The sequence below is a fragment of the Patagioenas fasciata genome, chromosome 8 (assembly GCF_037038585.1).
Source record: "Patagioenas fasciata isolate bPatFas1 chromosome 8, bPatFas1.hap1, whole genome shotgun sequence".
Taxonomy (NCBI): domain Eukaryota; kingdom Metazoa; phylum Chordata; class Aves; order Columbiformes; family Columbidae; genus Patagioenas; species Patagioenas fasciata.
Genome location: NC_092527.1, coordinates 26285516 through 26310858, shown reverse-complemented (window position 1 = coordinate 26310858; position 25343 = coordinate 26285516). Strand labels below are relative to the sequence as shown.

General features: G+C 38.7%; 2 protein-coding genes across 12 annotated transcripts in view; one reads left to right on the top strand and one right to left on the bottom strand.

Annotated features, from left to right (window-relative positions):
* CPEB3 (cytoplasmic polyadenylation element binding protein 3) overlaps positions 1 to 13505 on the bottom strand; it is a 94906-nt gene extending 81401 nt beyond the window's left edge. For 6 of the 10 annotated variants that reach the window (XM_071812011.1, XM_065843127.2, XM_071812017.1 and 3 more), the window contains exons 1-2: positions 5255 to 5362; positions 4124 to 5031 (exon numbers count right to left, since the gene is read on the bottom strand). In XM_071812011.1, coding sequence (XP_071668112.1) covers positions 4124 to 5020 — 897 coding nt within the window. In that variant the 5' untranslated portion in view covers positions 5021 to 5031; positions 5255 to 5362. The other 4 variants (XM_071812013.1, XM_071812012.1, XM_071812019.1 and 1 more) reach the window with 4 other exon arrangements.
* Positions 13506 to 13585: 80 nt separating this feature from the next.
* Positions 13586 to 25343, top strand: part of MARCHF5 (membrane associated ring-CH-type finger 5) — a 29650-nt gene continuing 17892 nt past the window's right edge. For both annotated transcript variants that reach the window (XM_065843135.2, XM_065843133.2), the window contains exon 1: positions 13586 to 13719. In XM_065843135.2, the coding sequence (XP_065699207.1) occupies positions 13676 to 13719 (44 nt within the window). In that variant the 5' untranslated portion in view covers positions 13586 to 13675. The remainder of the gene's footprint in view (positions 13720 to 25343) is intronic.

Here is a 25343-nt window from a genome sequence, read left to right as displayed (position 1 = left end):
AATATTGAAGCTGTATATAATTTCTAAATTTAGCTTAAAATTTTACCTTGGTCCAGATTAATTCCTATTGAAATCAATGAAGAGAAAAAAAAAAACAAACACCAAAACAACTCGCCTTAAAAAAACAAACACAACCTTTCTCAGCCTCCCTGCAGAAAACAGTATGTTAAAACTATCTTTATCCACAATATCACTTCATTTATTCCTGCTAGAGAAGTATTTATCAGTAAAACTGTCAAGAATGATTTGATGTGTGTCAGACTCTTCAGAGCACCAACTTGCTATGCATTTTTTAAATCTAAAACTTGCAATTATACATTTTTATTGTTTGGAAAGAACACTACTCAGAAAGGACCAAATTTGAACAACTTCTAGGAAATAGATTTAGTGTTGTTATTATTAAACATCCACAGAGCAGACTCGCTTAATTAGTATACTGGTCTCCAAACATTTAATTCCTTCTCTATTTTATCCATTAATTTCTTATTCATGCTTCCAAGGGTCTATTTCAGGCACTATCAATCCTCCTAGTCCCACAAGCTGTGTCCAAATGTCTTCATATGGCCAAAAGCAATACACTATTTACCTGAGAGAAGTGAAAGAAAAGAGAATTTTTGGGAGCAGCTCAGAGGCACGAGGTGACATTGGCTCTGCTCAAGCCCCAGTGCTCTGCTGTAAAAAGGACCTGAACCACTGCCCAGGCTCCAGGGACAATCAGCACTCAAATGCCAGAAATGGGGATCACCTGGCATTAACGGCACAACACTAGTGCCTGTCACAGGACAATCACAACAGACCTTCCCCTGAACCACTTGGAAGCTGAAGAACATTCGAAAGAACAAACTGGCCAAACATCTATATTTCATACCTGGCCTTGTTCCACATCTGTTCCTGTGATCTTGTCTCCAACTCTTATCTGCTACATTAAATTTCATTCCAGACTGATTGCTTCTTTTCTTTTCCAGCTACAAACTTCATGTCTTCATTTTTATTTTTTTAATACAGTGTAATGAATTTCCCTCAGTACACATAAGAAACCATTCTCCTTTAAAGCAACTTTGGTTGCCTTTCAACACCAATTACAACCCAGATGTCAACCAAACTCCTAACAACTGATATTTTACTTTTTTTATATGTTCTGCAGCACAACTCCTTGGGACAGATGCCAATTGGTTTTGACGTACAAGGTACACTAACATATTACTCAAATTTCGGGATGAGGATGTCTAGCATATTGCTTTATACACATGTTCTTAAGAAAAACAAACAAACAAACAAACATTTTCAAATTCAACATTTTTTCCTAGAACTAGATATATCAGCAGCTGAGTATCAACTGTCTTTAAATATTACAGACTCGGAACACAAACTTTGATTATAGATGTCTTCTCCTTAAAATTTTTTTAATCACTGCAAAGATCTGAATTAAAAAACAGGTATCACTGATCTTAATTCAACCAGCAAATGTATTCATATTTTTATTTTTACCTAGAACACCTTAGGCTTCATATCTTATTAAGGAATTAATTAAATTTAAACCACAAATTTTAGAAGTCTTACAATCTCAACATAAGAGAAAAGAATGGGTTAGCACAAAGAACTCGCTAATGTGCATTATTGTGTTGCTATCAAGTTTACTGAAAGATATTTCTGAAGCAGATCAAAAATGCTTCGTTATGAAGGGTAGCAGATGTACATAGATAAACCTGCCAGAATTACTTGATAGTGCTGACAAGCAGAACTTACTGTGTCAACTGTGTCAACACCTTGCCCGATTTCTGAGCAGGAGAAAAAAAAACGCAACCAGAACCCAGGCAGTCACTCTTACATTAATTTGAATTTCTTTTTATCAATGTAACTAAACAGTTGCCTCCTATTGATAGTACAGTTTCAAGACTTGGACAGTTTGTTAAGTATAGGAGCAATAACGACTAACCCAGATTACAATCTTTTATGCAAAATTCAGCAGCTTGTATTAAAAAGAGTCTAAGAGAAAAAAAGTTTTCTAAGTTTTTAAGTTTTCTGAGTCTCTGAAATCAGTGTTATTCCAGCTGGTGCTGAGTGTAGTCTAAGTATTGGCTTTCAGTTGAACAGGGAAATACCAGGTTAAATTCAGAGAGAAAATAACAAGTTTCCAAATTTACATATTGGCTAACTTAGATTTTCAAAACCTTTACTTTAAAACCAAAGGACCTTTTCTTTAAAAACATTTATCTGCATTTTTCCTAGTGAAGACTAAATACCTGCTAGTTTAATTTGTGACAATTTACAGTCACGATAATAAAGCTGTCTAGTTAGCAAAGATGTATCTCACTGACCAAACCACAGAAATAAGAACATTTACTGTTGCTTTCCCTACTAATTCAAATCTACTAGAATTTTTAATATCTTACATGTAGACAATTTAAATAAAAGAATAGCTGTAAATTGAAACACATTTCCCATTCCTAAGGAAAAAAAAAAAAAAAAACTGGGAGCTATATTAATTAGCTTTTGTGTGGCTCTGTTTTGTGCAACATAGTTGTTTCACCAGGCACATTGTGTCTAAAGTATAATCCTTCTTCAGACTTCAGTGTTACAGACACATTGACCAGCAGTTCACCAGCAGCCACTCCGCCTTCATTTAGGGCAGCCAATAAAAAATTAGCAACTCTCTCTTTAAACAGAATGAAGCAGCAAAATGAAATTTCTGGGCTATAAGGTGCCCTCTTTGAATGGGATTGGAAAGTGCACAGGAATGCATGTATTTTACTTCAACAATCTCTTAAAGTAACCAGGAGGGGGTGTTTGGTTGTGGGTTTTTTTGGGTTATTGTTTTGTTTGTTTGGTTGGTTGGTTGGTTTTTTTTTGCTTTGTTTCTAATACTAAGTGTCAATCTAGATGCTATTCTTTCTATACTGGTAAGTGGAAAATCTTTCAGTTCATACTTTGTTGAGAAAGTGATTACCTAAAGAGAAAGCATATATGATTTCACTGTATTTCAAAACAGAATATTTTAATTTGTCTGAAACTAAAAAAGCTAACGTAGAAGCAATTTGAGATTCACTTCACCTTGTATAGAGACAACCATAACTGCATGCTGTGCTTTTTTCAACTTAAAATGGATTTCACACCATGACAGATTTCATTCTGCATTAAAATTGCAAATCTTCTATGTGGCCCAGTTTCAGCTGCAATTGATCTGCTTTGTCGTCATAGATTAAAAAAAAAAAACAAAACAAAACAAAAAACAAACCACAACAGTGAAGGGCACTGCAGCTTTAAATATTTCAGAGCTATGTAGCTAGTAAATAGACTCCATTGCAATATGGCTCTGAAGGTCGTGTCCTATTGTCTCTTTTCTCTGCAAATACTCTGAACAGCATAAAATGGTCTATTTTATACAATACCTCCCTACCATTTCTAAATCACATCAATTGTATTAGGCATTTCCTTACTGGAAAGGACAGATACGCCACTCTTTCCATACACACCCACGCCGCTTCTAGATGTATTCAAAAAGTGCACTGTGAATATAACAGCAGGGTGTACGTATCAGACAGCTTTTCATATATATACCTTATGTGAACAGACTCCCCATTAAATCCCACCACAACAGAAGGACAATTAGTTATTTCAGTGGTGATAAAATAATTAACTGGATTTCAGGTCAAAAAGCATCTTTGATTAAAATTACCATGCCAGTTAGAAAACCGAAGCCAGCAATTTTAATGTCTCCTGTTTCTCAAATATGGGAAAATATGAAGAAAAAAATTATCACACACAGAGAACTAACAGAATGTAGCCTACCAAACCTATTTATCACGAAGGAAGGCTACTACCTTTTATATGCTAAAACAAACAAACAAACAAACCCCACACACAACAACAAAAACAAGCAAAAAGCCCTGTCACATTTAAGAATAAGATACAAGAAAAATAAGACTATAAACCTTATGCCAGAATTTTGAAATGTTGTGTATGCACTCCCTAGGATCAACCTCACTTCTTTCTTATGATTATTTTGTGCAAATATGAGTTATGGAGGTGTCTCTCAGGTAAAACGTAACATGAAATACACTCCTGCAAAAAATACAACTTTGCGATAGCAGTCATCACGTAGAAAGTGCATGTAGTCATTTACCTGAAAAGGCAACAGATTGTTGCCATTGTCCGTCCTGAATGCATTATCTTCCATCCAGGATTTGGGGGTTAAGGGTGCAGCCCGTGGGAACTTCGGAGGGGCAATGACATTGCTGGAGAATGGTTTCTTTAGAGGTGAAATGGGATTGAGGGGAGAGGGCACACCAACCCCCACTCCCACGCCGACTCCCACTCCAACTGCCCTGCGAGGGTCCCTTCCAGCCTGCAGCCCACCCCAAGGGTTGGAAGGTGTACTCCAAGCTGCATTTTGATGGTTATTCCAACTGGAGGAGGAAGAAGAGGAGGCAGAGGAGGAAGACGGTTTGCTGGTCATGATGGGCTGATGGCTGTAAGCAGCATTTCTCTGGGCAAAAGGTGCCTGATTAGGGCTCACAGGTGACCTCCGCTGCTGCTGCTGCTGCTGAGCTTGCTGCTGCTGCTGCTGATGTTGGTGGTGTTGAGTCTGAGCTAGGCCAATTTGAGGCGAGAAAGTGCCACCAAATACAGGATTGACATGGTGTGGAAAATTCTGGAAAAGCATTGTCCCATTGACTGGAGTAATCCCTTGGAAAAAGCTATCATCCACCGTGTTTGTGGTCCCTGTAGACCAGGTGCTGCCAAAGGAGGGAGACAAGGAGGTGCCAGCTGCAGGTTCTTGTTGAGGCTGGTGAAAGCTCAACCCAGGCAAAATGGGAGACTCCATCTGCATCTTCTCCTTGCTATTTTGGGAAGGAGCCGATGTGCCGATACTAGTCACTGAACTGCTATCTTCTGGTTTGGGTGCCTCCGACGAGATGGGTGTAGAGGGGGCTTCTGCTGAGTTTGGATCTTGCTGCTGCTGCTGCCGCTGCTGCTGGGGCTGGGCTTTGCTTTTGTCCATCAGTAAATCATCCTGCATGGTTTGCGCAGCTGAAACAGTAGGGAAAAAAAAAACACAAAGACAGATTATTAACATTGTCATTCATACCACAAACCAGGCTGTTTTAATCATTTGCTGACTAAAAATCTCGTCCAACTGCTATGCTACAGCAAGTTGCAAGGCAAACCTGTAATCTTCCCCCTCCCCCATTTAGGAATATGTAACCTTTGATCGTGCTAGATTGCCTTCAAAATATTTTTAAAGATGCTTCACCCTTTTTGATGCCTTGTTTCCCTTCAGTCTAAATGAGAGATGTGCTTATAGGGCAGAGATATACAGCAATTTCGCCACGTCTCTTTTCTCTTACACCGGAACTCAGAGCTCTCACCCTGCAATGAGAAACTGATTCTGGTTCCTGTTTTTCCAAGCACCCTCCTCCTCCTCCACCTCCTCCCCCTGGTTATTTGCATACGTCAATAAATACTGCTGCGTCCTTCAGCAAGGTTAAAAAGACACCCGTCTTCACTCTTCTCCTCCCCCTTTTCTATTAGAGGACCTTTAAAGGAGCCGGGTACCGATTTTCCTTAATTAGCAAGCAAGCTTTCAATTATTTAGATTTATCAGAGAGAAAGCACAGATGAAATCTCGCCCTGACACGAAGCGGTTCTCAGCCGCACAATCCTTTCCTGGCCGTTTTGTGCCGCCCAGCTCGCCGCTTGCTGCGGGCATAAGACACGATCGCAATGACGGGGCGCGGGGGGGGGCCCGGGGGGCGGAATGTGGAGACACTTAATGTGCAAAGACACCGACGGGTGTTACATTTGCCTTCGGTGACCTTAAGAGCTTTCTGCGTAAAAAGCTATTTTACATCAAAGCAGTCTTTTGTCTAAAGGTATTTCTACTCGCCATATTTCTATATGCATGAAGTCATCAGTAATTTGTTCATTGGGGAAAAAATAAGGTCAAAATGAGCAGATCTGAGAGGTATTATTAGATTGTGTCGTTTCTGACGCTTTCACAATGAAAAATAAAAGTGGGGGAAATCAAAATACTTGAAATATAGACACGCCACATTTGAAAAGCCATCTTTATATGCACAAGACTCAAATTATTGGTGAAATCACTACATAAGTTTAAGTTTAAAAAGTAAATTTATGTAGAATGGTTGAGTCATATATCAACTAGAAAAGGTGCTTCACATGAAATCGGACAGATCATATAATTTGATTACTATTTTGAAACACAATAGGACTGATGTATATACAGATTTTAATGAACAGCAATTGTATGAAACTAGAACACGAACCTCTACATTTTGCAGATTTTTAGTCAATTGAAGAGATCATTATAAATCTCAAAAGTATTTTAAATGAGCCAAAAATCACTTATTTTGAGTAACTATGTCAAAGATGGTCATTGCTAAATACCTAATTGCATTTCTATTGAGTTAACCATATGATATCAACATTCCTAAGATTGCATGTTTTTAGGATAGTTGTTTTCATGTAACAAACTAAAAGCTAAGCCAAATCAATTAACTGTTCAAGAAAGGTGGCAAAGAGTGAAGTCCGTGACCCTCTCCTTTCCAACATCAACAGTTTTTAGATGGTCCATGTGTATATTTAACAATTTTTGTTTCTTTCTTTCTTTTAAATGTCTTCTGAGCCATACACACACTTTTTAGTTAAAATTAATGTCAAGGGCAGGTTTCTGCTATCAAGCAAGTTATTACTCATGCTCCCTATTATTTACCTAATCATGCTCCCTATTATTGAAGAGCAAGGGTCCATGAACAGACTATGCAGCAAGAACATGAAAGCGAGTTCTTAAGAAGAATGGAGTAAACTACTGCATCTGTAACAGGCAGTTCTGCTGCTGCTGGGGGTGCAGAAAACCTGGTGAGGCACTCTAAAGCAATACTGCAGTAAGCCATAATACACCAAGCTCTGAATAGCTTTGCATTAGCTTCATTTCTCTCAAAAATCACCGTTACTCCTAAGACTACATAAAATTACTGATGATCCACATCAGAGAGAGAAAAAGATTATATGTACCCCCTCCCTGGTTCTGAGCTATCAGTATAAAAATATATTTAGAGAAAAAAACACAGCAGCTGAAATGTTGAAATTCTGTTGTCAACACGGTATATTTAAATCAGTTAGTCACCAGCTATAGTGGCTAGCACAGCAGTTACTTCAAATATGTACCTTGGCTTAGCTAGTTGCTTTTGAGCTTTATCCTAAGGACTGTAATCCACATTCATTTTCATGTTGCTTCTAAAAGGTAAAAATCACTGTACAATTCAACCCTCTTGTCAAGGTCAAGATCTACCTTTAATGAATTATGCCAGTCCGAATGGAAAACCACTGGACAATAAATGACTTTGAAAGACAAGCCAGTCAATATCTAATGTTGGGCTAATACACAGTACCTCTCAATTATTTGCTGGTTTAAGTATTTGTACAAATTTACAATCCAGTACAGGAAATCTATGTCCCCACAGCAATACCAGCATGCAGTAGCCCATGCAGTCAACACAGAAATTTTTAAGGAACAGTTACCTTTTGATTTTCTGTATTTAAAGATCAATAAAATGACAGTATATTTATTTTCTTCTTTCAGGTCGACAAATAGTCGACCACACTGGCAAGAGCACTTTGACAACTGGAAGCTTTCAGCGCATGCTCTCCCAAGGAATCATGGGGCTTGAAGTCTACAGATGGCATTTCACTGCTGCTAGCCTGAAAGGAACAGGGCTCGAAAGGAAACAAAATATGTGCACACTCCCTCTCTTCTGGGAAAATTGCTGCAGTCTGAATCACCAGCTCTGAGGACATAAACATGTGTCAGACTGAGCTGAAAGTGAGTAATTAAATAAGAGCTTTTAACAGTTTAATTTATAAGCCCAGATCAAATAGCTAGCTATTCACAACAACAATTGCTAGACAAAGAAATAGTTCTACTATTTCCAAACTTTCTTCCAAACTTCAAACTTGTAATATAAGAAGTTAATTAGAAGCTCACACCAGCTATATACAGCTATTACAAATGAGATTGTGTCATGTTGCTTAGCTGAAGAAAATATTAAATAATCACCTGTCACAACTTCTAAAAACATTCTGAAACTCAAACAGAAATAGGTCAAGTGGGAACATTTAAAACAAACCAAAATCAGCACGTAGGTGAAAAGTTGCACTATTTAAATCATTTACTATTTAACATTCTATCTACTCTGTACACTGTGGTTCCACATTTTGGCTGCCTCCCTTCAACTACCCACTATCCATGTATCTCCAGCCTTCCCATCAACATATAGCCTGACAGGAGTTACTCTCGTAAGATATTAATTTTTTCATGATTAGTGTAGGTTGGGTAAAGTTTTCAGAATTCTGTTTACTGGCACTTGTGCTCTATTTAGTACCAGTCCATGAATTATTCTGGATATTTATTCTGGATAATCATTCATAATACTAATTATTCAGGACCAAATGGGAATTACATTTTTAAAATCAGAAGTGTGACAATATGAGTGTTTAACAAAATTGGAGGCTGATTTTTCCCAAGGATGAAATATGCATAGCTTTATGTGTGAAAGAGAGATGACTAAAGCTGAGAAAGGTAAATTAGGGCAGTTGAAAACAGGTTGTTAAAACACTTATGTCTCTGCTTTCTACAGTCTGTTTGTGTTGGACTGTATGATCTGCCTGCCTTAAATCAAGCTGAAATTAAAGAGTTTCTCAACACTTGTTCTAACCTGTTTGTTCTACTCTGAATCATTAAGGGCAGGAAAACTGCTTTCCTAAAGCAGCTGAAAATACCTCACTTGTTGAAATATCCCAGCTAGCACAGGGCAGGTTCTAGGTCTTCTGTACCCCTCCTTTACATAGCTATTTACCTCTGGGTAATTGCTTTTCAGATTATTTGAGAATGCATGTGGAAGGGACCGCATCCTTACTGTCAGTTCTTTCCAGGACACAGCTTCACTTTGTAGATCAATTATTAAGATAAGGAGAGTGCTCCTTATGATATTTGCAAATGGAGAAACACTCCAGAACTGAAGAAAACTGGGACATAAAGACAGGTTTTGATCAACTAGCCAGTAGAAGAGAACCAGTTTCTATAATAACAGAAGTTGTATCAGAACACAAGACCTTAATTCAATCAAGTATTTAAATTATTTGACCTGGGCCAGCTCCAAAGAAACAAACATAAAAAAGGCCTAAATAAGCCTAGATAACTCAATCAACATTGTATTAAGTGTATTTTTATTTTATAAAATTTATTATGAAACTATTTAAGCTTTTTATGACTAACAAACCATGCTAGTCTTTTTGTCAGAAAGTGAATACTTCAACTAACTTGAAGGTTAAAATGAAGAATTAAGTTACTGAAAGAAATTTTATTGTAGAAATGTTTGTATCACTTTAGATTTGTTTCATTGTTTAATAGAGGTCTCCTTGTCTTTCCAAAGATGAAATCAAGTCGATAAAAAATGCCTAACTGATGTTGTAATTTAATTTTATATATTACATTCATAGCCATTAAAGTGCAGTTTTGCCAAAACAGAACACTTTCATATTGCCAGGTTACTTAGCTTTCACTGAAAACAGTGAATAATTCCAACAATCTTAATGTTGCCAGATCAAAAGAACTGTATTAAGATTCTGCTCCTTCATTATTCAGCCTCTTTTTCAGGCTTTGAAGAAATGGTCAGATAAATATTTAATATACCTCCATATTGTTTTTACAGTAATTGCTAGTCAACTCCTTTATTAAGCTTAAAACTGTATAAATCTGTTATCAAACGATTTAGTATTTTAAAATTTGATCTTTTGACATAAATCTGACAGCCAAATTTAGGGCTCAATTTTAAGCCCAAAATAGCTTATGCTGGTTTTGATGATTTTAATTAAGTTCTGTACTTGCCTTCAAATGTGCAGTTTTATTTCATTCAAAATGGCTGCCATCTCCAGTCAGTATCAGTGAGGCTGAGCTCAGTTAAAGCTCAATTAGTAGCAACCATTTTCTCTCACTTTGCATTGGCAAAAGGGAATCTGTACCCAAGAGAGTTCTCTCGAGGCTCAAATGCAGCTGCTACCAGGTGAAGGCAAGAGAAGACAGAGTGAGCGCAATGAACATCATGGAGACAGAAGGAAGGAACAATCTACATAGGAATGATATGGGAAACAGTAGTTAAAAAAAAAAATCTGCAAAAGGCAACCTGAGATTTGTAGTGGAAATCACCAATGCAAAGAAGGAAGCATAAAGAATAAAAAGTGGAAAGAAAATGGAGAAAAAGGGGATGAGGGAAAGTGAAATGAAGGAGGAGATTGTCGGGGAGAATAAAGCAAGCATTTGAATAGTGCAGCTGCATATCCGGTCTTGTTAAGGGGAAGAGATGAGGCTGGAATGACAACTCTTGCTCTGTGAGGGAATGAGTTTTTTCTCAAATTAAGAAATGGTAATATATGTATTTTAGGATCACACTTAGATTCTGAGAAGAGCAGAAAAATGGAGAATACATACCCCAAGTTCTCCAACAAACTACTGAACAATAAAAAAACACATATCAGTTTTTAAATTTCAGGATCCTTAAGCTATTTATGGGATGTTAAGAGGTCTGCCACTATAGGATCATAGAATAGTTTGGGTTGGAAGTAACCTTCAAAGGTCACCTAGTCCAACCCACCTGCCATGAGCAGGGACATCTTCAACTAGATCAGGTTGCTCAGAGCCCCGTTCAGCCTGGCCTGGAATGTCTCCACAGATAGGGCATCTACCACCTCTCTGGGAAACCTGTGCCAGTGTTTTGCCACCCTCACTGTAAAAAATTTCTTCCTCATGTCTAGCCTGAATCTCCCCTCTTTTAGTTTAAAATCATTACCCTTTATCCTATCATGTTTTTATGTATCCTATTATGTTATTATATTCCATGTTTGGTAAAAAAATTAAGAAAAACCCCATCCAAACCTACCAAATGTTCACTTTTTGACCTAATTTTCAAGTTTTACCTGGTCTTTTCATCCCTCCCTGTGCCACTGATAGAGCAAAGCAGCCACTGTTGTCACAGACTTCTTTAGCCTCCAATGGTAGTCAAGTGATCCTGAGTTCTGGTTACATTTCTTCAGGTAAGTCTTGTTCACAGCCATTATTACTCATCATGACCTCATAGCATTATCCTAAATGGCAGACAACTAGCATATCCTTCCCGCTCCAAGGCAAAAATACAGAAATTGCACAAATCACATAATCCAACGAATAAAACCAGTTTCCCTATTTCCATTCATAATGTTTGAGAATAAATTTTAAAAACCTAAGCATTTGGCTAGTCTAGCTGATCAGTGCTCTGGCCAATTGACAATGCACTTATTCCAGACCAAGATTAGGAACCAGAAACTCTGATATCTAATACTGCTCTTATGTTTCACGAACAGCTGTAATTGGGACAATGTGTATTAGGTTCTCTTCCAGGAAGTCATGCCCATATGGTTTACTCCAGCCACTATACATACAAGACTTATCGGTAGCGCAAGCAAAACTGAATCTCACTGTTCCAAGAATAAGTACAAAATAAATTTTCTGGGACAGGATGTTAGCATGATGCCTTCTTCCTACACGCTTCTATACATCCTGTAAAGAACATTTACATCACTGTAACTACTTTAGCATTCCTATTTATGATATTTGCAGCAATTAGAAAATAAACACCACCCTCCCTACTCTATACATATAATACTGCTTACAAGTCCCAAGTCTGGATGTTTTACATGCATTTTTACACTTCCCTCTCAGTGACAGATTGATTTTTCTCTAGCTAAGGCAGCACAGTCAAAGAATCCAGTGTATCCACTGAAGTCTCCTTCCTGTTCTACCTATCTCTGTAGCCATGTCTATCCACCAGGCAAATGCTACTTGTCTCAACCAAGAACCAATGTAGATTGATCCAGCTGTACAATTGTGAGGTGGGTCCCATAAATTACTACCTTGTACAGCAACTGCAGCATAACAAAGTTGCAATTTACACAAGGTATCAGTGACTGGTTACATGTATCAAAACTTATTACAAGCTATTTATTAAAAATATACATACATACGTATTTATACATAACCGGAAATGGAAAATTCAAAGTTGATTTTCACTAACCAACCTTCCCAAGAATCTGGAATGTCACAACTGCCTCTGAATAGAGGAACCTCGCCCTTTGTTTGGGGAACGTGGCATGATGCAGAGCCTGTACATGCATGCAAATCTGCATACACGTGGACTGAGAAGAGTGGAGACAGATACGTGAAGTGGAAACAAACAGGAAGGCAACTTCTCTCTAGGTGCTATCCACCTTTGTGCTCTAAAGGCTTTTCAGCTTCTGGATTCCCAGTTTCACAGACTGTGATGGTCTGTATTAACATGAGAACATATAACAAATTTTAAAAGCACTTCAGAAGGATTTTTTCTCATTAGGAAGCACACAAAGTGAAATGCGAGCATTGCTACTACCGCCAGCTGTCCCACACTTCACCCCATTCGTGCACAGAAGCTAGTGGCCACCAAGCCTCCATCAAGCACCAAGGGCCACTTACAAGGGCGCCAGGTGCTTGTCCCTGTCATCGCCAACAAGCCCACAGAAACCGATCGATTTCTGCCATGCCAGCCACCGCTGCCCTCCGCAGCCTAACCGGGGTAGGCACCTGGCAATGTGCCCTCTTCCTTCAGGCCTCTCCACCCCAAGGGCAGGGCCCGGGGTGGGGGGAGCCGACCGCCGAGCACAAGGCGGGAGGCGCCGGCACCTGTTCAGCAGGCGAAGGAATGTCTGGGGTACGCAGGAGGGTGCTCCTTCCCTAAGGGCCCCTCACGCCCTGCGTGAGCAGGGTGGGGGCAGAGGAGAAGGCGGCCCAGTCTCTCCCGCCGCCCGTGCGCAGGGCAGAGCCGCCCCCTCACACACGGCGAAGGGCAACGGCCGCTGCGCGAGAAGGAGGGTGGTGGCGCGAGAGCCCTTCCCGCTCCCCCACCCCTCCAGACCCTCAGGGCAACCGGGCGGCGGCGGGACGTTTGGCGGCCGCTGCTGCGGGAGCGGGGCCGGGCCCGCTGCTGACCTTCCCCCGCCTAACCCCGTACGCCAACGGGGCCACCCCGCCACCGCGCTCCCCTACCTGCCCCGCGCGCGGTGCCGGGCAGTGGCTACGCGACAGCGGCGAGGAGCGGCATAGGGAGGAGAGAGGGAGCAGCACCACAGACGGGGGGTGGGGGGGCAGGATGGGAAAGGGGGGACGCGCCCCGCCGGACCTTTAAACTCCCGAGGGCGGCAGGACTACACTTCCCAGCGTGCCGCGGCAGCCGCTGCCTCTGCCCCGGCGCAGGCGCGCTGCGACGACGGGAGGTGGTGACGGGTGTCGCGGCTGCGTTCAGCACTGACCTCACAGAGGCGTTGCCGCCGCCGCCTCTCACCCCAGCAGCGCGGCGGCTTGGGCCGCGCAGGCTCTGCGTGTGATTCCGTCCCTCCTCAGCGACCGGCGTTCTGCTTCGTCCCCGCCTGCTGAAGGAGGGGCCGCTCCGGCTGCGGGAGGGCGGTTTCACTGCCTTTCCTCTGGCTTCCCTTCCCCCTCCGCCACACGCGTGACGCGCCGTTCCGTCGGCGCCGGGGCCGCCTTTGTCAGGCTCCGGGCCCGTGGCTAGGCCCGCTCCTCCTCCCGGGAGCCATGTCCGAGCAGACGGGCTTGGCCCTGCCGCAGACCATGGACAGGTACGGGAAGGGCTCGGCCCCTGGGCGCTGTGGGAGGGAACACTCGGGGTGGGCGTGTGGGTTCCCCGCGTGTCCCCGGCTGCCCGCGGGGTCGGTCCGTACTCCCTGCGGCGTGTCTGGGACTGCGGGAGGAGCTGCGGTAGGTGGTTGTTGGCGTGGGGCCGAGGTGGGGCAGGGCCTGGGCCAGCGGTGTGCGCCGGTTTCACTTTTTGGCTTCTTGAAACTTTGGTGGTCTGGGCGAAGTCGTGCAAGCTCTGTCGTAAATCAGCGCGATGTACCGCGGGCAGCAGTGCGGGTGTGGAAGGATCGGTCTGGCAGTATTTGGGCAGGAGGAGCAGGAGGTGTGTCTGGGCTGACCCGGGTTCTGGTAACAGTGGTGGAGGCCTGCAGAAGGCTGGCTGGTTTCTGTGGGTCTGGGAGATACTGTAGGTATGGAAAGCATTGATGTGCATCTAAAATAAGGCACCAAAAGACAACTGAAGCTTAGCTGGCCTTGTGTGTTTTGTTACTGGTTTTATGATCTTTGGAGAAAGCCTACAATTGCTTTTTGGAGTGCTGTTAAAAAGTGCAACCTAAAGACTGCATTGACTTACGTGCAGGGGAGGGAAGACGCTTACTAACTCTAAAGTTATTTTTGTTGCATTTGTTTTCTTTTTATGCTTTTACTTGAATGTGTAGCACTTTCACCCCATTCTCCTGAGAGCTTAAGGTTCCTTATGTGTAATTTTGAGTCATCCAGGAAACCCTTAAGACCTGCCCCTATAAACAAAACAAATTGCTGACCTTTGTTGCAGGAGTTGTGATAGCCTGATATTTCAGAAGGTGGCGACCCGAAGGAAATCAGGCTTCCATTGATGAACCTATCAATTTTTCATCATAAGGAAGCACAAAACCCCTGGTGTTTTTTTTTCCTTTCCAGATCACTTCGAAGGAAAGAGAGTTTAGCAAAATACAGGCTGCCATAAGGCAAGTGATGGAGATACAAACTATGTGAGGCAGGGACAGAACTTGTGCAACCTGGAAGGCAAGGATCAGAAGTTTCAGTTTGATGTAGAAAAAGGATAAAAGTGAGTTGAAGAGGGAGGAAAGGTTATTTGTCTGTGCTTTAGAAAAAGTGAAGATGTGAGATATGGCAATGGGATGATTTAGGCTATAATTTAGAACAATGTCTGTCAAGGAGTCTAACAGTTAGGAACCATAAGTGCCTTTCCAGTAAGTAACAGGAAGTAGGTAGGTAGATTTTTAGAAATACTGTCAGCAAAGTTTTCAGTTTTATACAATTCCTGTGAATGTAGGGAATAAAATGGGAAAGCTAAGGAAGATGAAAAGGATTGGAAGGAGGATGATAGAACTATTGTGCAAGAGGTGGCGGGGGAAAGGAAAATATCAGGAAGAGTGTTGCAGAATTAACTCTGAAACTAAAACGAAAATAACACTTTTTTGTTTGTTTGTGTTGTTTTGTTTTTTTTGTTTCCTGAAGTTTGTAGTCCAGTAATATATAATATTTTATGTTTTCAAGATCTAGGAAACCATGATATTCTGAGTGGATTCCCTACTGTCTATGGCTATTACATCATACTACGAAGTCCTAGTTCACCCTTTTGGGAAATGGCTGTAAGGTGGTGTTTATGATCCTGTTAAACAGTTAATTAAAAAAAGGAAATTAGTTAGCTAGTGCCTAAACCAGTTTACTGTTCTTCAGTTGTTACGTGTAATGGGTATGTAGGATTTGATGTATACTTAATATTTTTGTATCCTTTCAGCTTTGTGACATTGTAAGTTGTATCTCTGGCCCTTTTCAAAGACTTTTTTTTCCAGTAAACTTGGAGTAGGAGAGTTGATATCGTCTAAAAGAATAGGAAATGTCCCTGTCTTTCTTAATAACAAGGACAGCAGGGAAAAAGTTTTAAGTACCTAGGTGGTATAAAAGGTATGAAGAGAGATTGTGGCTTTTATATAAGAATTTGTTGAGCTCAGTGTAGGAAATTTTAGAAACAGTGTGAGAATTGGTGAATGGGATGGTTATTTAGGATTTGAATTTATTTAGCCAGTTATTTAGGATTTGAATTTAATTCAGAATGTAGTACAATACCAGTAGAATGATTTTGGGGTAATCAAGACCTCAAAATACAGTTAGTATAAATAATTTTTCAGTTATGTATTGGGTTTATGGAGCGGGGTTATTTAAAAAAAAATATTCATCTCATTTTTGAACTGTTTTCATGTTGTATGTAGTGATGATCAAGATAAACCTTCAATATTTCACATAAGGGGATGTAACCCAGGGATGAATCCTCTGTAGGGATTCTGACAGCTTGAAATGCTTAGAGGCATCTAGGCATATCCTGTTATCTTGGTTGGTAATGACAGACTTTTCCTGGGTAAGAGGAAAAAGTACATATGCAAAAGCTTAACTGTTAATATAATTTAACACAAAGAATGTACTTCTAAATCAAATTCAGATCTTTTAGTGAAGCTTTCAGGAAATAGCTTTTCAGTGAATAAGTCTTTATTTTTGTTCTAATAATTAAGACAATACCTAGGTGGTCACACTGACAGTGGTTGTACTGTTGTATCAGGAGTAAGCTGTTGCTGCAGATCTGAATGTATGTACTGCTTTGTATACAAGGGTCAGAGCTCATATGTTAAGTTCTTTAATTATGTATTTGTGAGAGAGAACAATTGACTGCTTCTCTTGACTCTTAGATTGTATGACTATATGATTTACAGTTTTGGGGTTTTTTTTTCCTTCATAAAGCAATTTGGATTTCTCCGGTGTGAGGAGTGTCTTGGTAGCATCTCAACATGGTTGCCTGGGATTAATATTTTTTAATGTATTTTGTAGTCCATCTCCTTTATTTTCCCTGCATAATTTCAGTCTGGAAGCTAACTGTATGTTTGTAACATAGAAGGTAAAGGTTAAAGTGTAAGGAGTTTGTTATTTGGAATTTCTAGCTAAGGATTTTATACTTGCTTTGAGGATTGGCTACAGCATAAATACAAGAAGCATGAGAAGTAGACATGACTGTGAAGTGACACTATATTCTGGAGTTCTCTTGTCTGCAGCATTTACGAAACTAATCCAGATTATTGTGATGATCCTTTCTGGCCTCAAAACTGGAATTTCCATCCCTCTTCTCATTTTTTCTCTTCAAACTCATGTTTAGGTAAAGGCCTAGAGAATAGTCTTAAAATACTGCCCTTTTCCCTATCCAGAATTCTTTGCAATCTATAGTGAAAGGCCATATTCCTGGACTAATGCGTGCACTTGAAGGTAGTGGTTAGTGGTCTGTCTAAATTGTGAGGTTTTATTTGTTTTAGTCCCTTTATTCGTGTTGTTTCAATGCATAAATTACAGAAAGATAGAAATTTCCATTAAAAATTTAAATTATGTGGCAGTAGTTTTTATGTGCTGTTAATCAATGTAAAAATGTTTTTCAAGATTTAAACTAAATTGCCAGATTACATGAAAATATCTTAGAAATTATAGCTATGACTCTACTGGGTGCACAAGGCAAACTTTACTTGAAAGTCAGTCCTAATGGATTTGCCAAATTTTAACAGGCAGAGGCTATTTGATACACTATACATATTTTTAATGTAAAGGCATTTTTAAAGGAAATACTTAGAAATATTGTATTTTGAATGGTATTATGATGTCAAACCTTTACAGTGAAATTCTTGTGCCCAGTATGTGAAGATCATGAACTGAGTCAGTCCTTCTGGTGTTTTCAAATACAATTTTGAAAATACACAAAAACCCTTCAGTCTTTTATGTGCTTCTTTTCATGTTTCCCATTCAATTAGGTCCTATACAATTTCTGTCTCTCAGCAGTGTTTGACAACAGTTCTTCCAACTGAACTCTTCTAAGGGTTTCTTCAAGCTGCCCTGTATAGTACCTGTCATAACAGGTATTCTGGCTTCTTAATGCATTTTTCAAACTTTTTCATTTTTCTGGGTAACTTTGGAGTTAATATGTTGAACTTTCTGGCAGATTTTGGTGCTATATTTGATTAAAAATCTTTTAAATACTTAGCATTTTTTCTGTGTCATTTGCTTATCAAATGCAATTTGACTTTACCTCCTATGTTTTTAATAGTTATCTTTTTAAGCAGAACTAATGTGTAAATTCAGTATGTTTTTAAGTTATGTCTATAGTTACATCTTGTCAATTCATATTTTGTAGTTTTCTGTAATAGCTTGCTTGTTATTGCCAGAACATGGGTTGGCTGTGATCCTATGTAGCCTTCTTACAGAACACTTGATCGGGTCTCACCAAAGTTGCTCTTAGAATACATATAAGAAAACAAAACTAAGAATTATTTATCTTACTATGCACTTTGTACTGTGTTGGTTAAGCAGTCACTTTCTAAAGTGACAAGATTTGAAAAATAGTTATTGAACATGTACTTGCCATAACGAAGTTGGTGGCAAGCCCATGTTGATAGAAAACCTAGACAATGTCAATATTTGAGTGATTAAAAGAAATCTTCAATGTAGTCAAATTTTTTAAAAAATACTGTTACTTTTATGATAAATGTATCATCAGATGCTCTCTGATTTATTTGTTTGTGAAGATAATCTGGTCAGTCAGCTTTTCCCTAGCTCTGCCATTGCTTATATCTGCCTTAATGTGAGCCGTAATGCTAAAATGGAGTCATGTTTTTAAGCTTTGTTCTCTTGATTTCAGTTGGATTGTGTGTGGAATTCTTTTGCAGTTGGTTTTACCAAGGTTTCAGAATGATGGGTTTTTGTTTTGTAGGGTTTTTTTCAAAGCATGTTCTGTGGTAGTGATTTGTGGTACTCCTCATACTGTCTAAATTAAAGACAACTCCAACTTGCTCTTTCCCATGTATTTGCCAGCTGGCCAGATCATGGGCACTTTTGCCACCTTCTTTTTTTCAGTATTTGAAGATGTTAGTCAAAATATGATAAATAATCTGGTGAAGGCTTGTGCAAGTATATGCTGAAGAATCAGTATAGCAGTAATTTTAGCATGGTTTAACTTTTAAATTAGCATGAATTATTTTCTGACTGGATAGTAGTTGATTCAACTGTGGTCAATATGCAGCCCTCCTTGATAAAAACTAGAGTAACATCATACGACTGTTTTGTCCTTTGCCATTCCTTATTTAAAGGAGACAATAGAGTAAAAATTGCAGGTAGACTTTAAAAGCAATTAAAAGATAAAATGCAGAATTGTAGTTGACTTAAGAAATTACTTGTACTATCGAGAGTGGAATACTGTTGCTATTTGCCAGAGCACTGATTTGTCAGAAAAATGTTATCAGTTGATGTTCAAAAGTTCCAAAATAGCAAACTAATGGATTTTCTATTTCAGTTTTCTGAACTGTCATCCTATTCCATGGTAATTTTTTTTTAAATAAAAAAATCATATGCAATGCTTTTGCGCATCATTTCCAGTTGCTTCTTTCATTCCCAGTTAACATGTGTGGTGTTGCGTTGGTATGAATCTTTTCCTTCCCTCTTTGGAAGTTTGGGCAGTGATTTAGGTTTACTTAGACAATTAATGGTTGATGCTGTAGTAACTAAAGACACAGGTTCAGATTAAGACCTTAATGCTGCAACCTAGGCAATGTAATTAGTGCACTGTGGTCCTTGATTTAAGACCTTTACTCTGAACTCCTTAAACTTTTACTGGTTGTTGGGCTCTGTGAATAATCTCACTGACTAAAACTGACATGAGTAAATCTTTGTGGAAGTGGAGTTCAGTCATATAAGATATGTAGAGTAATAGACAACATAAAACACTTCATAGGTTTTATGCAATATTTTTGCTTCTCACAAACTGTTTACTATCTTTGCAGTTATTTATTGTCTGTTTGTTCTACTTGCACTGATGAAGCTGGCCTCTCGTCATCGCCCTACGTGAAAGAATTGTTTTCTATACAACACAGTTAAACTCATTTTTTTTAAAGAGGACTTTGCCTGGCTTCTGGTTGAAGTCTATCAGCAGCTAGAAGTACCTGGCTTTCTGTTGTTCCTCTAGGTTATGCATGTTTAGAAAGGAAAGAGTATGAAAAAGAATGGGCTGTGCTGTGGGTTGATCTCTCACCAGAAAGGTAACAATGCGTTCTTCCCTGTCTTTACTCCAGCTAATTGGAAGCTGATGTTGATATAGGAAGGAAAAAGTAAAATTTTGTGTATCTTAGAATGGGTTTGAAGAATGAAAGTTTGAAACCATAATAACTTTATAATAGCTTGACTTTTTCATTATTGCTTCATCCAAGGTACTTCCATGTCTATGCTGAAGATTCTGCATAGATTGAGTTCTTCCTGTGTCCTATTAGTAAAGATAAGTGAAAACTTATTGCAGACCTATAGAATGCCTTTTGCCCATCTCTACTATGTGTCAGCATGTTATTTATAAACTATGTTAAAATTCTGTCATCTTACATGCATTATATTTCCATTTTTGATGTCTGCTCTGATGTGCTTAGGAACAAACATACATGTTTTAATTGCTGCTTAACTGTTAACTTTTACCTGCAGACAGAAGGCAATTGTTCCTGCTATTTAAGTGTGCGGAAACTGCTAGGAGGCTACTTATAATTTTTGGTACTAAAAATCTTGGTGCTCCATGTATTATCAAGGCCTTCAAATAATATTTTCATACATTTTATCTGCTTCATCTTAAAAAGCTATACAAAAACTTGTTTATTGATATCTTCCACATAACAGTACTCAGACCTCTGTAGTAGTGCTTAACTAGGATTGTTTCCTTTGGCATGCTGTCTTACATTGCTCACTGAAGTTAAAACTTTTGACAATTAATCCAAATGTATTGAATAAATATCTTAATATGTATAACAATTTACAGAGAAGAATAAATTGAAAGGTTTAGGTATTAATTTCGGAACATCTTTATAAGTACTACTTAAATGGTAGTGACTGTACCAGCTGTTTAGGACTTGTTTGCTTGGTGCTTCTGACATCTTAACCTGCTCATGGTCTTACAGTACTGCAGAGTTCCTTATGTGAAAGGGGTAAGAGCTTTTTGATGCATCTTATTTTCTTCCTCTCAGCAACAGAATGAGTTTGGTACTACCTTGTTATAAGATTGTAATGTCTATATTTACCAAAACAGTACATGACTTGCGCACTTTTAACTGGCATGTGTGGCTAACCACAAGTAGCAAATTCATCTTTGGTAGGAAGAATGAGAAGACCCAATCTGAAGTGGTTATATTTCTTTAAGCAAACTGCTTCTGGTTAATGTTTCTAAATAAAACTGTATTTAAGATTACACAAGATGGTCAAAGGGCTGGAGCACATGACTTACTAGGAAAAGTTCGAAGGAACTAGGCCTGCTTAGCCTGCACAAGAGATTGCTTGAGGATACCTACTAACCTTGTAATACCTACCAAAGAGATTGTTGATAAGACCGTCTGACTCTTTTTGGAGATTCCTGTCAGGATGATGAGAAACAACGACCATAAATTTGAACAGAGAGGGTTTCAGCATGTGGGGATGGTCAGTGATGCAGTTGAGCTTTGGAACAGGTTGCCCAACGCAGCTGTGGATCTCTGTCCATGGGGCTTTTCATGACCCAGATGGAGAAAGCTCTGATGGTCTGGTCTGAATTCACAGTGTTGCTTCTGCCTTGGGCAGGAGGTTTGACTAGAGACCTCTTGTGGTCCCTTCCAACCCAAATAATTACATGATACCAACTCTAGATGCAACCCCAATTTAAACAGGGAGACACAGTGTTAGGGCTCTATTTGCACTGCATGACATGAGCATATTGTGCTGGATGTGCCAACATGGGAGTTACAGTCCACTAATACCCTCTGGCAAATCTGCACTTTGCCTTTTTTAGCATCTGTTCTGAAATCTGTACATAAAAGTTAAGATGAATTCTTGCCTAGTTGGACTGGAATATTGGTTTTTTTCTTTCATTTTCTCTAAGTTTTTTTTTCTCATGTCATTTTAATTTTAATACAAGTGCTTTTTGATGATAACTTTCTACCATTCAATGAAAACGCTTAGGCTTTGGATTTTTGTGACAGTAATTTTGGGGAAAGTATTATATAGCTCCTGCCTAACACTAATATAGGATAAGAAAAATTAGAATTCTACCTTTAAATGCAGCTGTAAGAAAAAAACCCCACATGTTTGTGCTGAAGTTGTATTAAATCTGGTATTAGCTGTTCATTTGTTTATAATTTTAAATCTTAATTATCTTAACTGACAAAGATACAAATGAAAATTAAACTGACCTGCTATTAAACTGACCTACAGTTTCTCTATGATAAGTAAACACCAGCTGATTCAAGGGCCAACCATGGAATCTTGGTGTACTTATTTGGAAATAACTGTCACAGAAAACAAATTTTTTGCATAAGTGTAGCTAGCGTTTCTTGGCTTTTAGGTGGTTGATCGCTGATAAGCATTATGAACTGCTTAGTGGTCTCAGCTCATGTATCTTTTCTTCAAGATGTCCATATGAAAAGAAAATGTTAACACAGTGTGAAAGTAGTGAATATTAGAATCGTTATGGACAAGGGAGGCTGACATTCCAAGACTTTTTTTTAAGCTGTTTTAATATCGTAGTTATTTCTTCACAATCTTTATAGAAAAAAAAAAAAAGACCCTCTATTTTAAAGCTGTAATGTTGTCGTTACATACCTTCTCATTTGTTTCTCCTGTTATAAATGCCTCCTTATGGGATCAGAATAATTTTGTTTAGAAGTGGGTATTTTATATTGGACTAAAATGTGCCAAGACCAATTAGCCTTCTGTGAAGGATATAATTACAGAAGGCCATGTGCTGAGTGCTCGTGACTGTTCTGCTGGTGAGTCACGCAGTCAATTCTACAGAGTGCCCAGGAGAGTTACTTCATGTTTTCACCAAGGCACCTTGAAGTTTTGTTCACATTTATTCAGAGTAACGATGTTTCCAAGTTTTCAGTGTCTGCCACATTTGAGTGGGTTTTGTTTCTCTTGAGATATGTCACAGTAATATACCTTCTTGGGGTTTACTTTTTTTTTGGTAATTCTTATGGCTCAGATTGTTCAGTTTTATTATGTATTTTAGGAGGATTTAAGATTACTTAAGTAGTTTGGTTTGCTCTCTTACAGTGTAAATTATCTGATAAAAATAGAAGTTATAAATAGAGAATAGCTTGAGAAATAGTGTATGTTACATAAACCCTTGACTTCAAAGCAATTTGCTTGCTTTGGAGTCTTCCTGTGAATTTTTGCAGCTTTAGGACTACACTTCCTATTTTTCTTCTCTTTTCTTTGGAAGAAGATAACAGAAAAATTGCTTATGGTCAGTTTAACCATGAAATTCTCTATGCAGAAACTGAACTTTCATTTCACAATTGCCTTTCCTAAGAATGGAAGGTAAAGTGAGTAGTCATGATTTTGGTTTCTAACAGATTAATCTATGCTAAAATGTTTGATTTTGTAACTGAAGACATTGTGCTTAAAGACTATTTTGTATTTTTATGGTACCTGTGTGATACTGGAAAATTGCTGCGGGAGATTGAGCTCACATAATGCAGCCTTTGTTCATAGAATGTAACTTTGCACTTCTTGTCTTCTGTCTTTTACTGGTCACAGCAATAGTTTAATGTCAAGATGGTTACAGTTTCAGACATGTCAAAGTTGGTCTAATCTGTATGTATGTTGCTCCTGATATTTGTAACCTTTGTAACTCAGTACATGTACCACAAATACAAGTATTGGTATTTTTCAGGATGTAACTCTCTTCCCCTTTCTCCTAGTGCAAAGTAACATTGTTTAATGCTAGTTTAATAGAAAGAACATATTTTTATATTATTTTTGAAAATGGGAATTGTATTTTAACATTCCAGCTTAGAACAGCGGGTTAAAAAAATCTTGATATCAGTCTTTGAAAACACAGATATGGTTAGCGCTCGATTAAGGAAGCTATTAAGTACATGTTAACCTACTGTTATGGAAAAGTAAATATTCCAGGAGGTACGAAGGGCTAATGCTTGTTATCCTCTATCTCAGAACTCAAAGGAATAAAGGTTAAATTCCTTTAAGTCAACCAAACACTTGCTTTAACTTACATCTTGTCTAATAGAGGAAAAATAGATATAGATTTGCTCATTGAATGGCACAGCTAATTAGGGAATTCTGGCAAAGCAATGAAGCAGTTGTGCAGCGGTTCCTAACCTTGGTCCATAGGCAGCATTTTCAAGCAAGCAGTGTGCTGTAGGCAGAGTTGCCTTGATGGCAAGGGGAGCCTCAATGCTAGTATTTTGAGATTCTTTAATAATGCTAGGAAGTTTTCTGGGAACATTGACTGGGGAATATTTCATGTATGTAATTAACCTATAGCAGTATCTTAGAGCATTGTAGCATACTTTGAGTCTCTTTTTACTAAGAAACAACCTCTGGTGTTCCAGAGCTTCAGATCAATTTTCTGCTGCCCACATTGATATTTTTCATAGAAATCTTCCATCTATCCTCTATTTAACTGTGATCATTTAGCATTAATAAGTTAGAGAGCTAAATGAGTAATTTTCTGTGCACTGTTCTGTTTGTTGTTGTTGTTTCCACCCCCCCAACATTTTGTATGCCTTGGTTTAATTTCAGTGTCACTATCTAACTGGAGAGAGTATTGACTGAGCTATTGAAAAACGATGCAAGTGCTCTTTTTTCTTCTCAAAAAGAGTAGAATGCAGGTCGTGCTGACTGTGATCAAGGGTATAGTTGAAGATACTTTTTCCAGGAGGCCTCAAATGATTGAAGTTAGACAGATATAGTTACTTACTTGTTACACTTTTATTGTCTGGCGAGTAAATCCGATGTGTTGGAAACCATGGAGACAGTCAAAACCCAACGTTTAGCACCTGGCAAAATGTATAATATCCTGAGGGAGTGAGGAGTGCTGTCAGAATTTAATACAATATATTGCAGATGAATTACAGCAAGAATGGCTTTTAAAACTACTTCGAGGTCTGAAGCTGTCATCCTTTGCTAAATCTGGCAGTGTTGCTAGAACTTTAACAATTTTTTAGCCTCAAATAATAATCCATCCTCCTTTAAATCTTTATTGTACATAAATCATATATTTCAGCTTGTCAGTAGTTGGGTGTCTTACATTCCTAGTAGGTTCTGTTACCTGTTAAAGAAAGCTGCATTTGGCCTTCCTGCCGTCTAGAGTTTTTGCAGTATCTTGACTGTGCTAGCAGCTTTTCTTTCATCAGTGGCTGTAAATATTAGTGTATGAATTCTAGCTCATCGAGCCTCTTACTACTTCAGTTATACCTTGACAGTATGCTGCTTTGCCATTGGACACTGAGATAAGCTAAGACTCAAAGGAATTTCTTCAGGTTTTCATTTTTCTGATCAGGAGGAGCTTTCAGACATATTGCTATACAATTTTGTGAATATTACAGACAATTAGTACATAAATAAGGTGTTTAAAGGAACATTCAAGGAAGTAACTTTAAATAGGCTTTTAAACATAATTTGCTAGTTGCTTCATATCTCTGCTACTTTCAATGTTTGTGATTATTGACAGCTTTGTCAAACAATGCTCAAGCAAATGTTTTCCCCATGGTGTATGCTATCTGCACTATAAAAAGAATCCATTAAATATTTAAGGCAGTAATTTAATGCT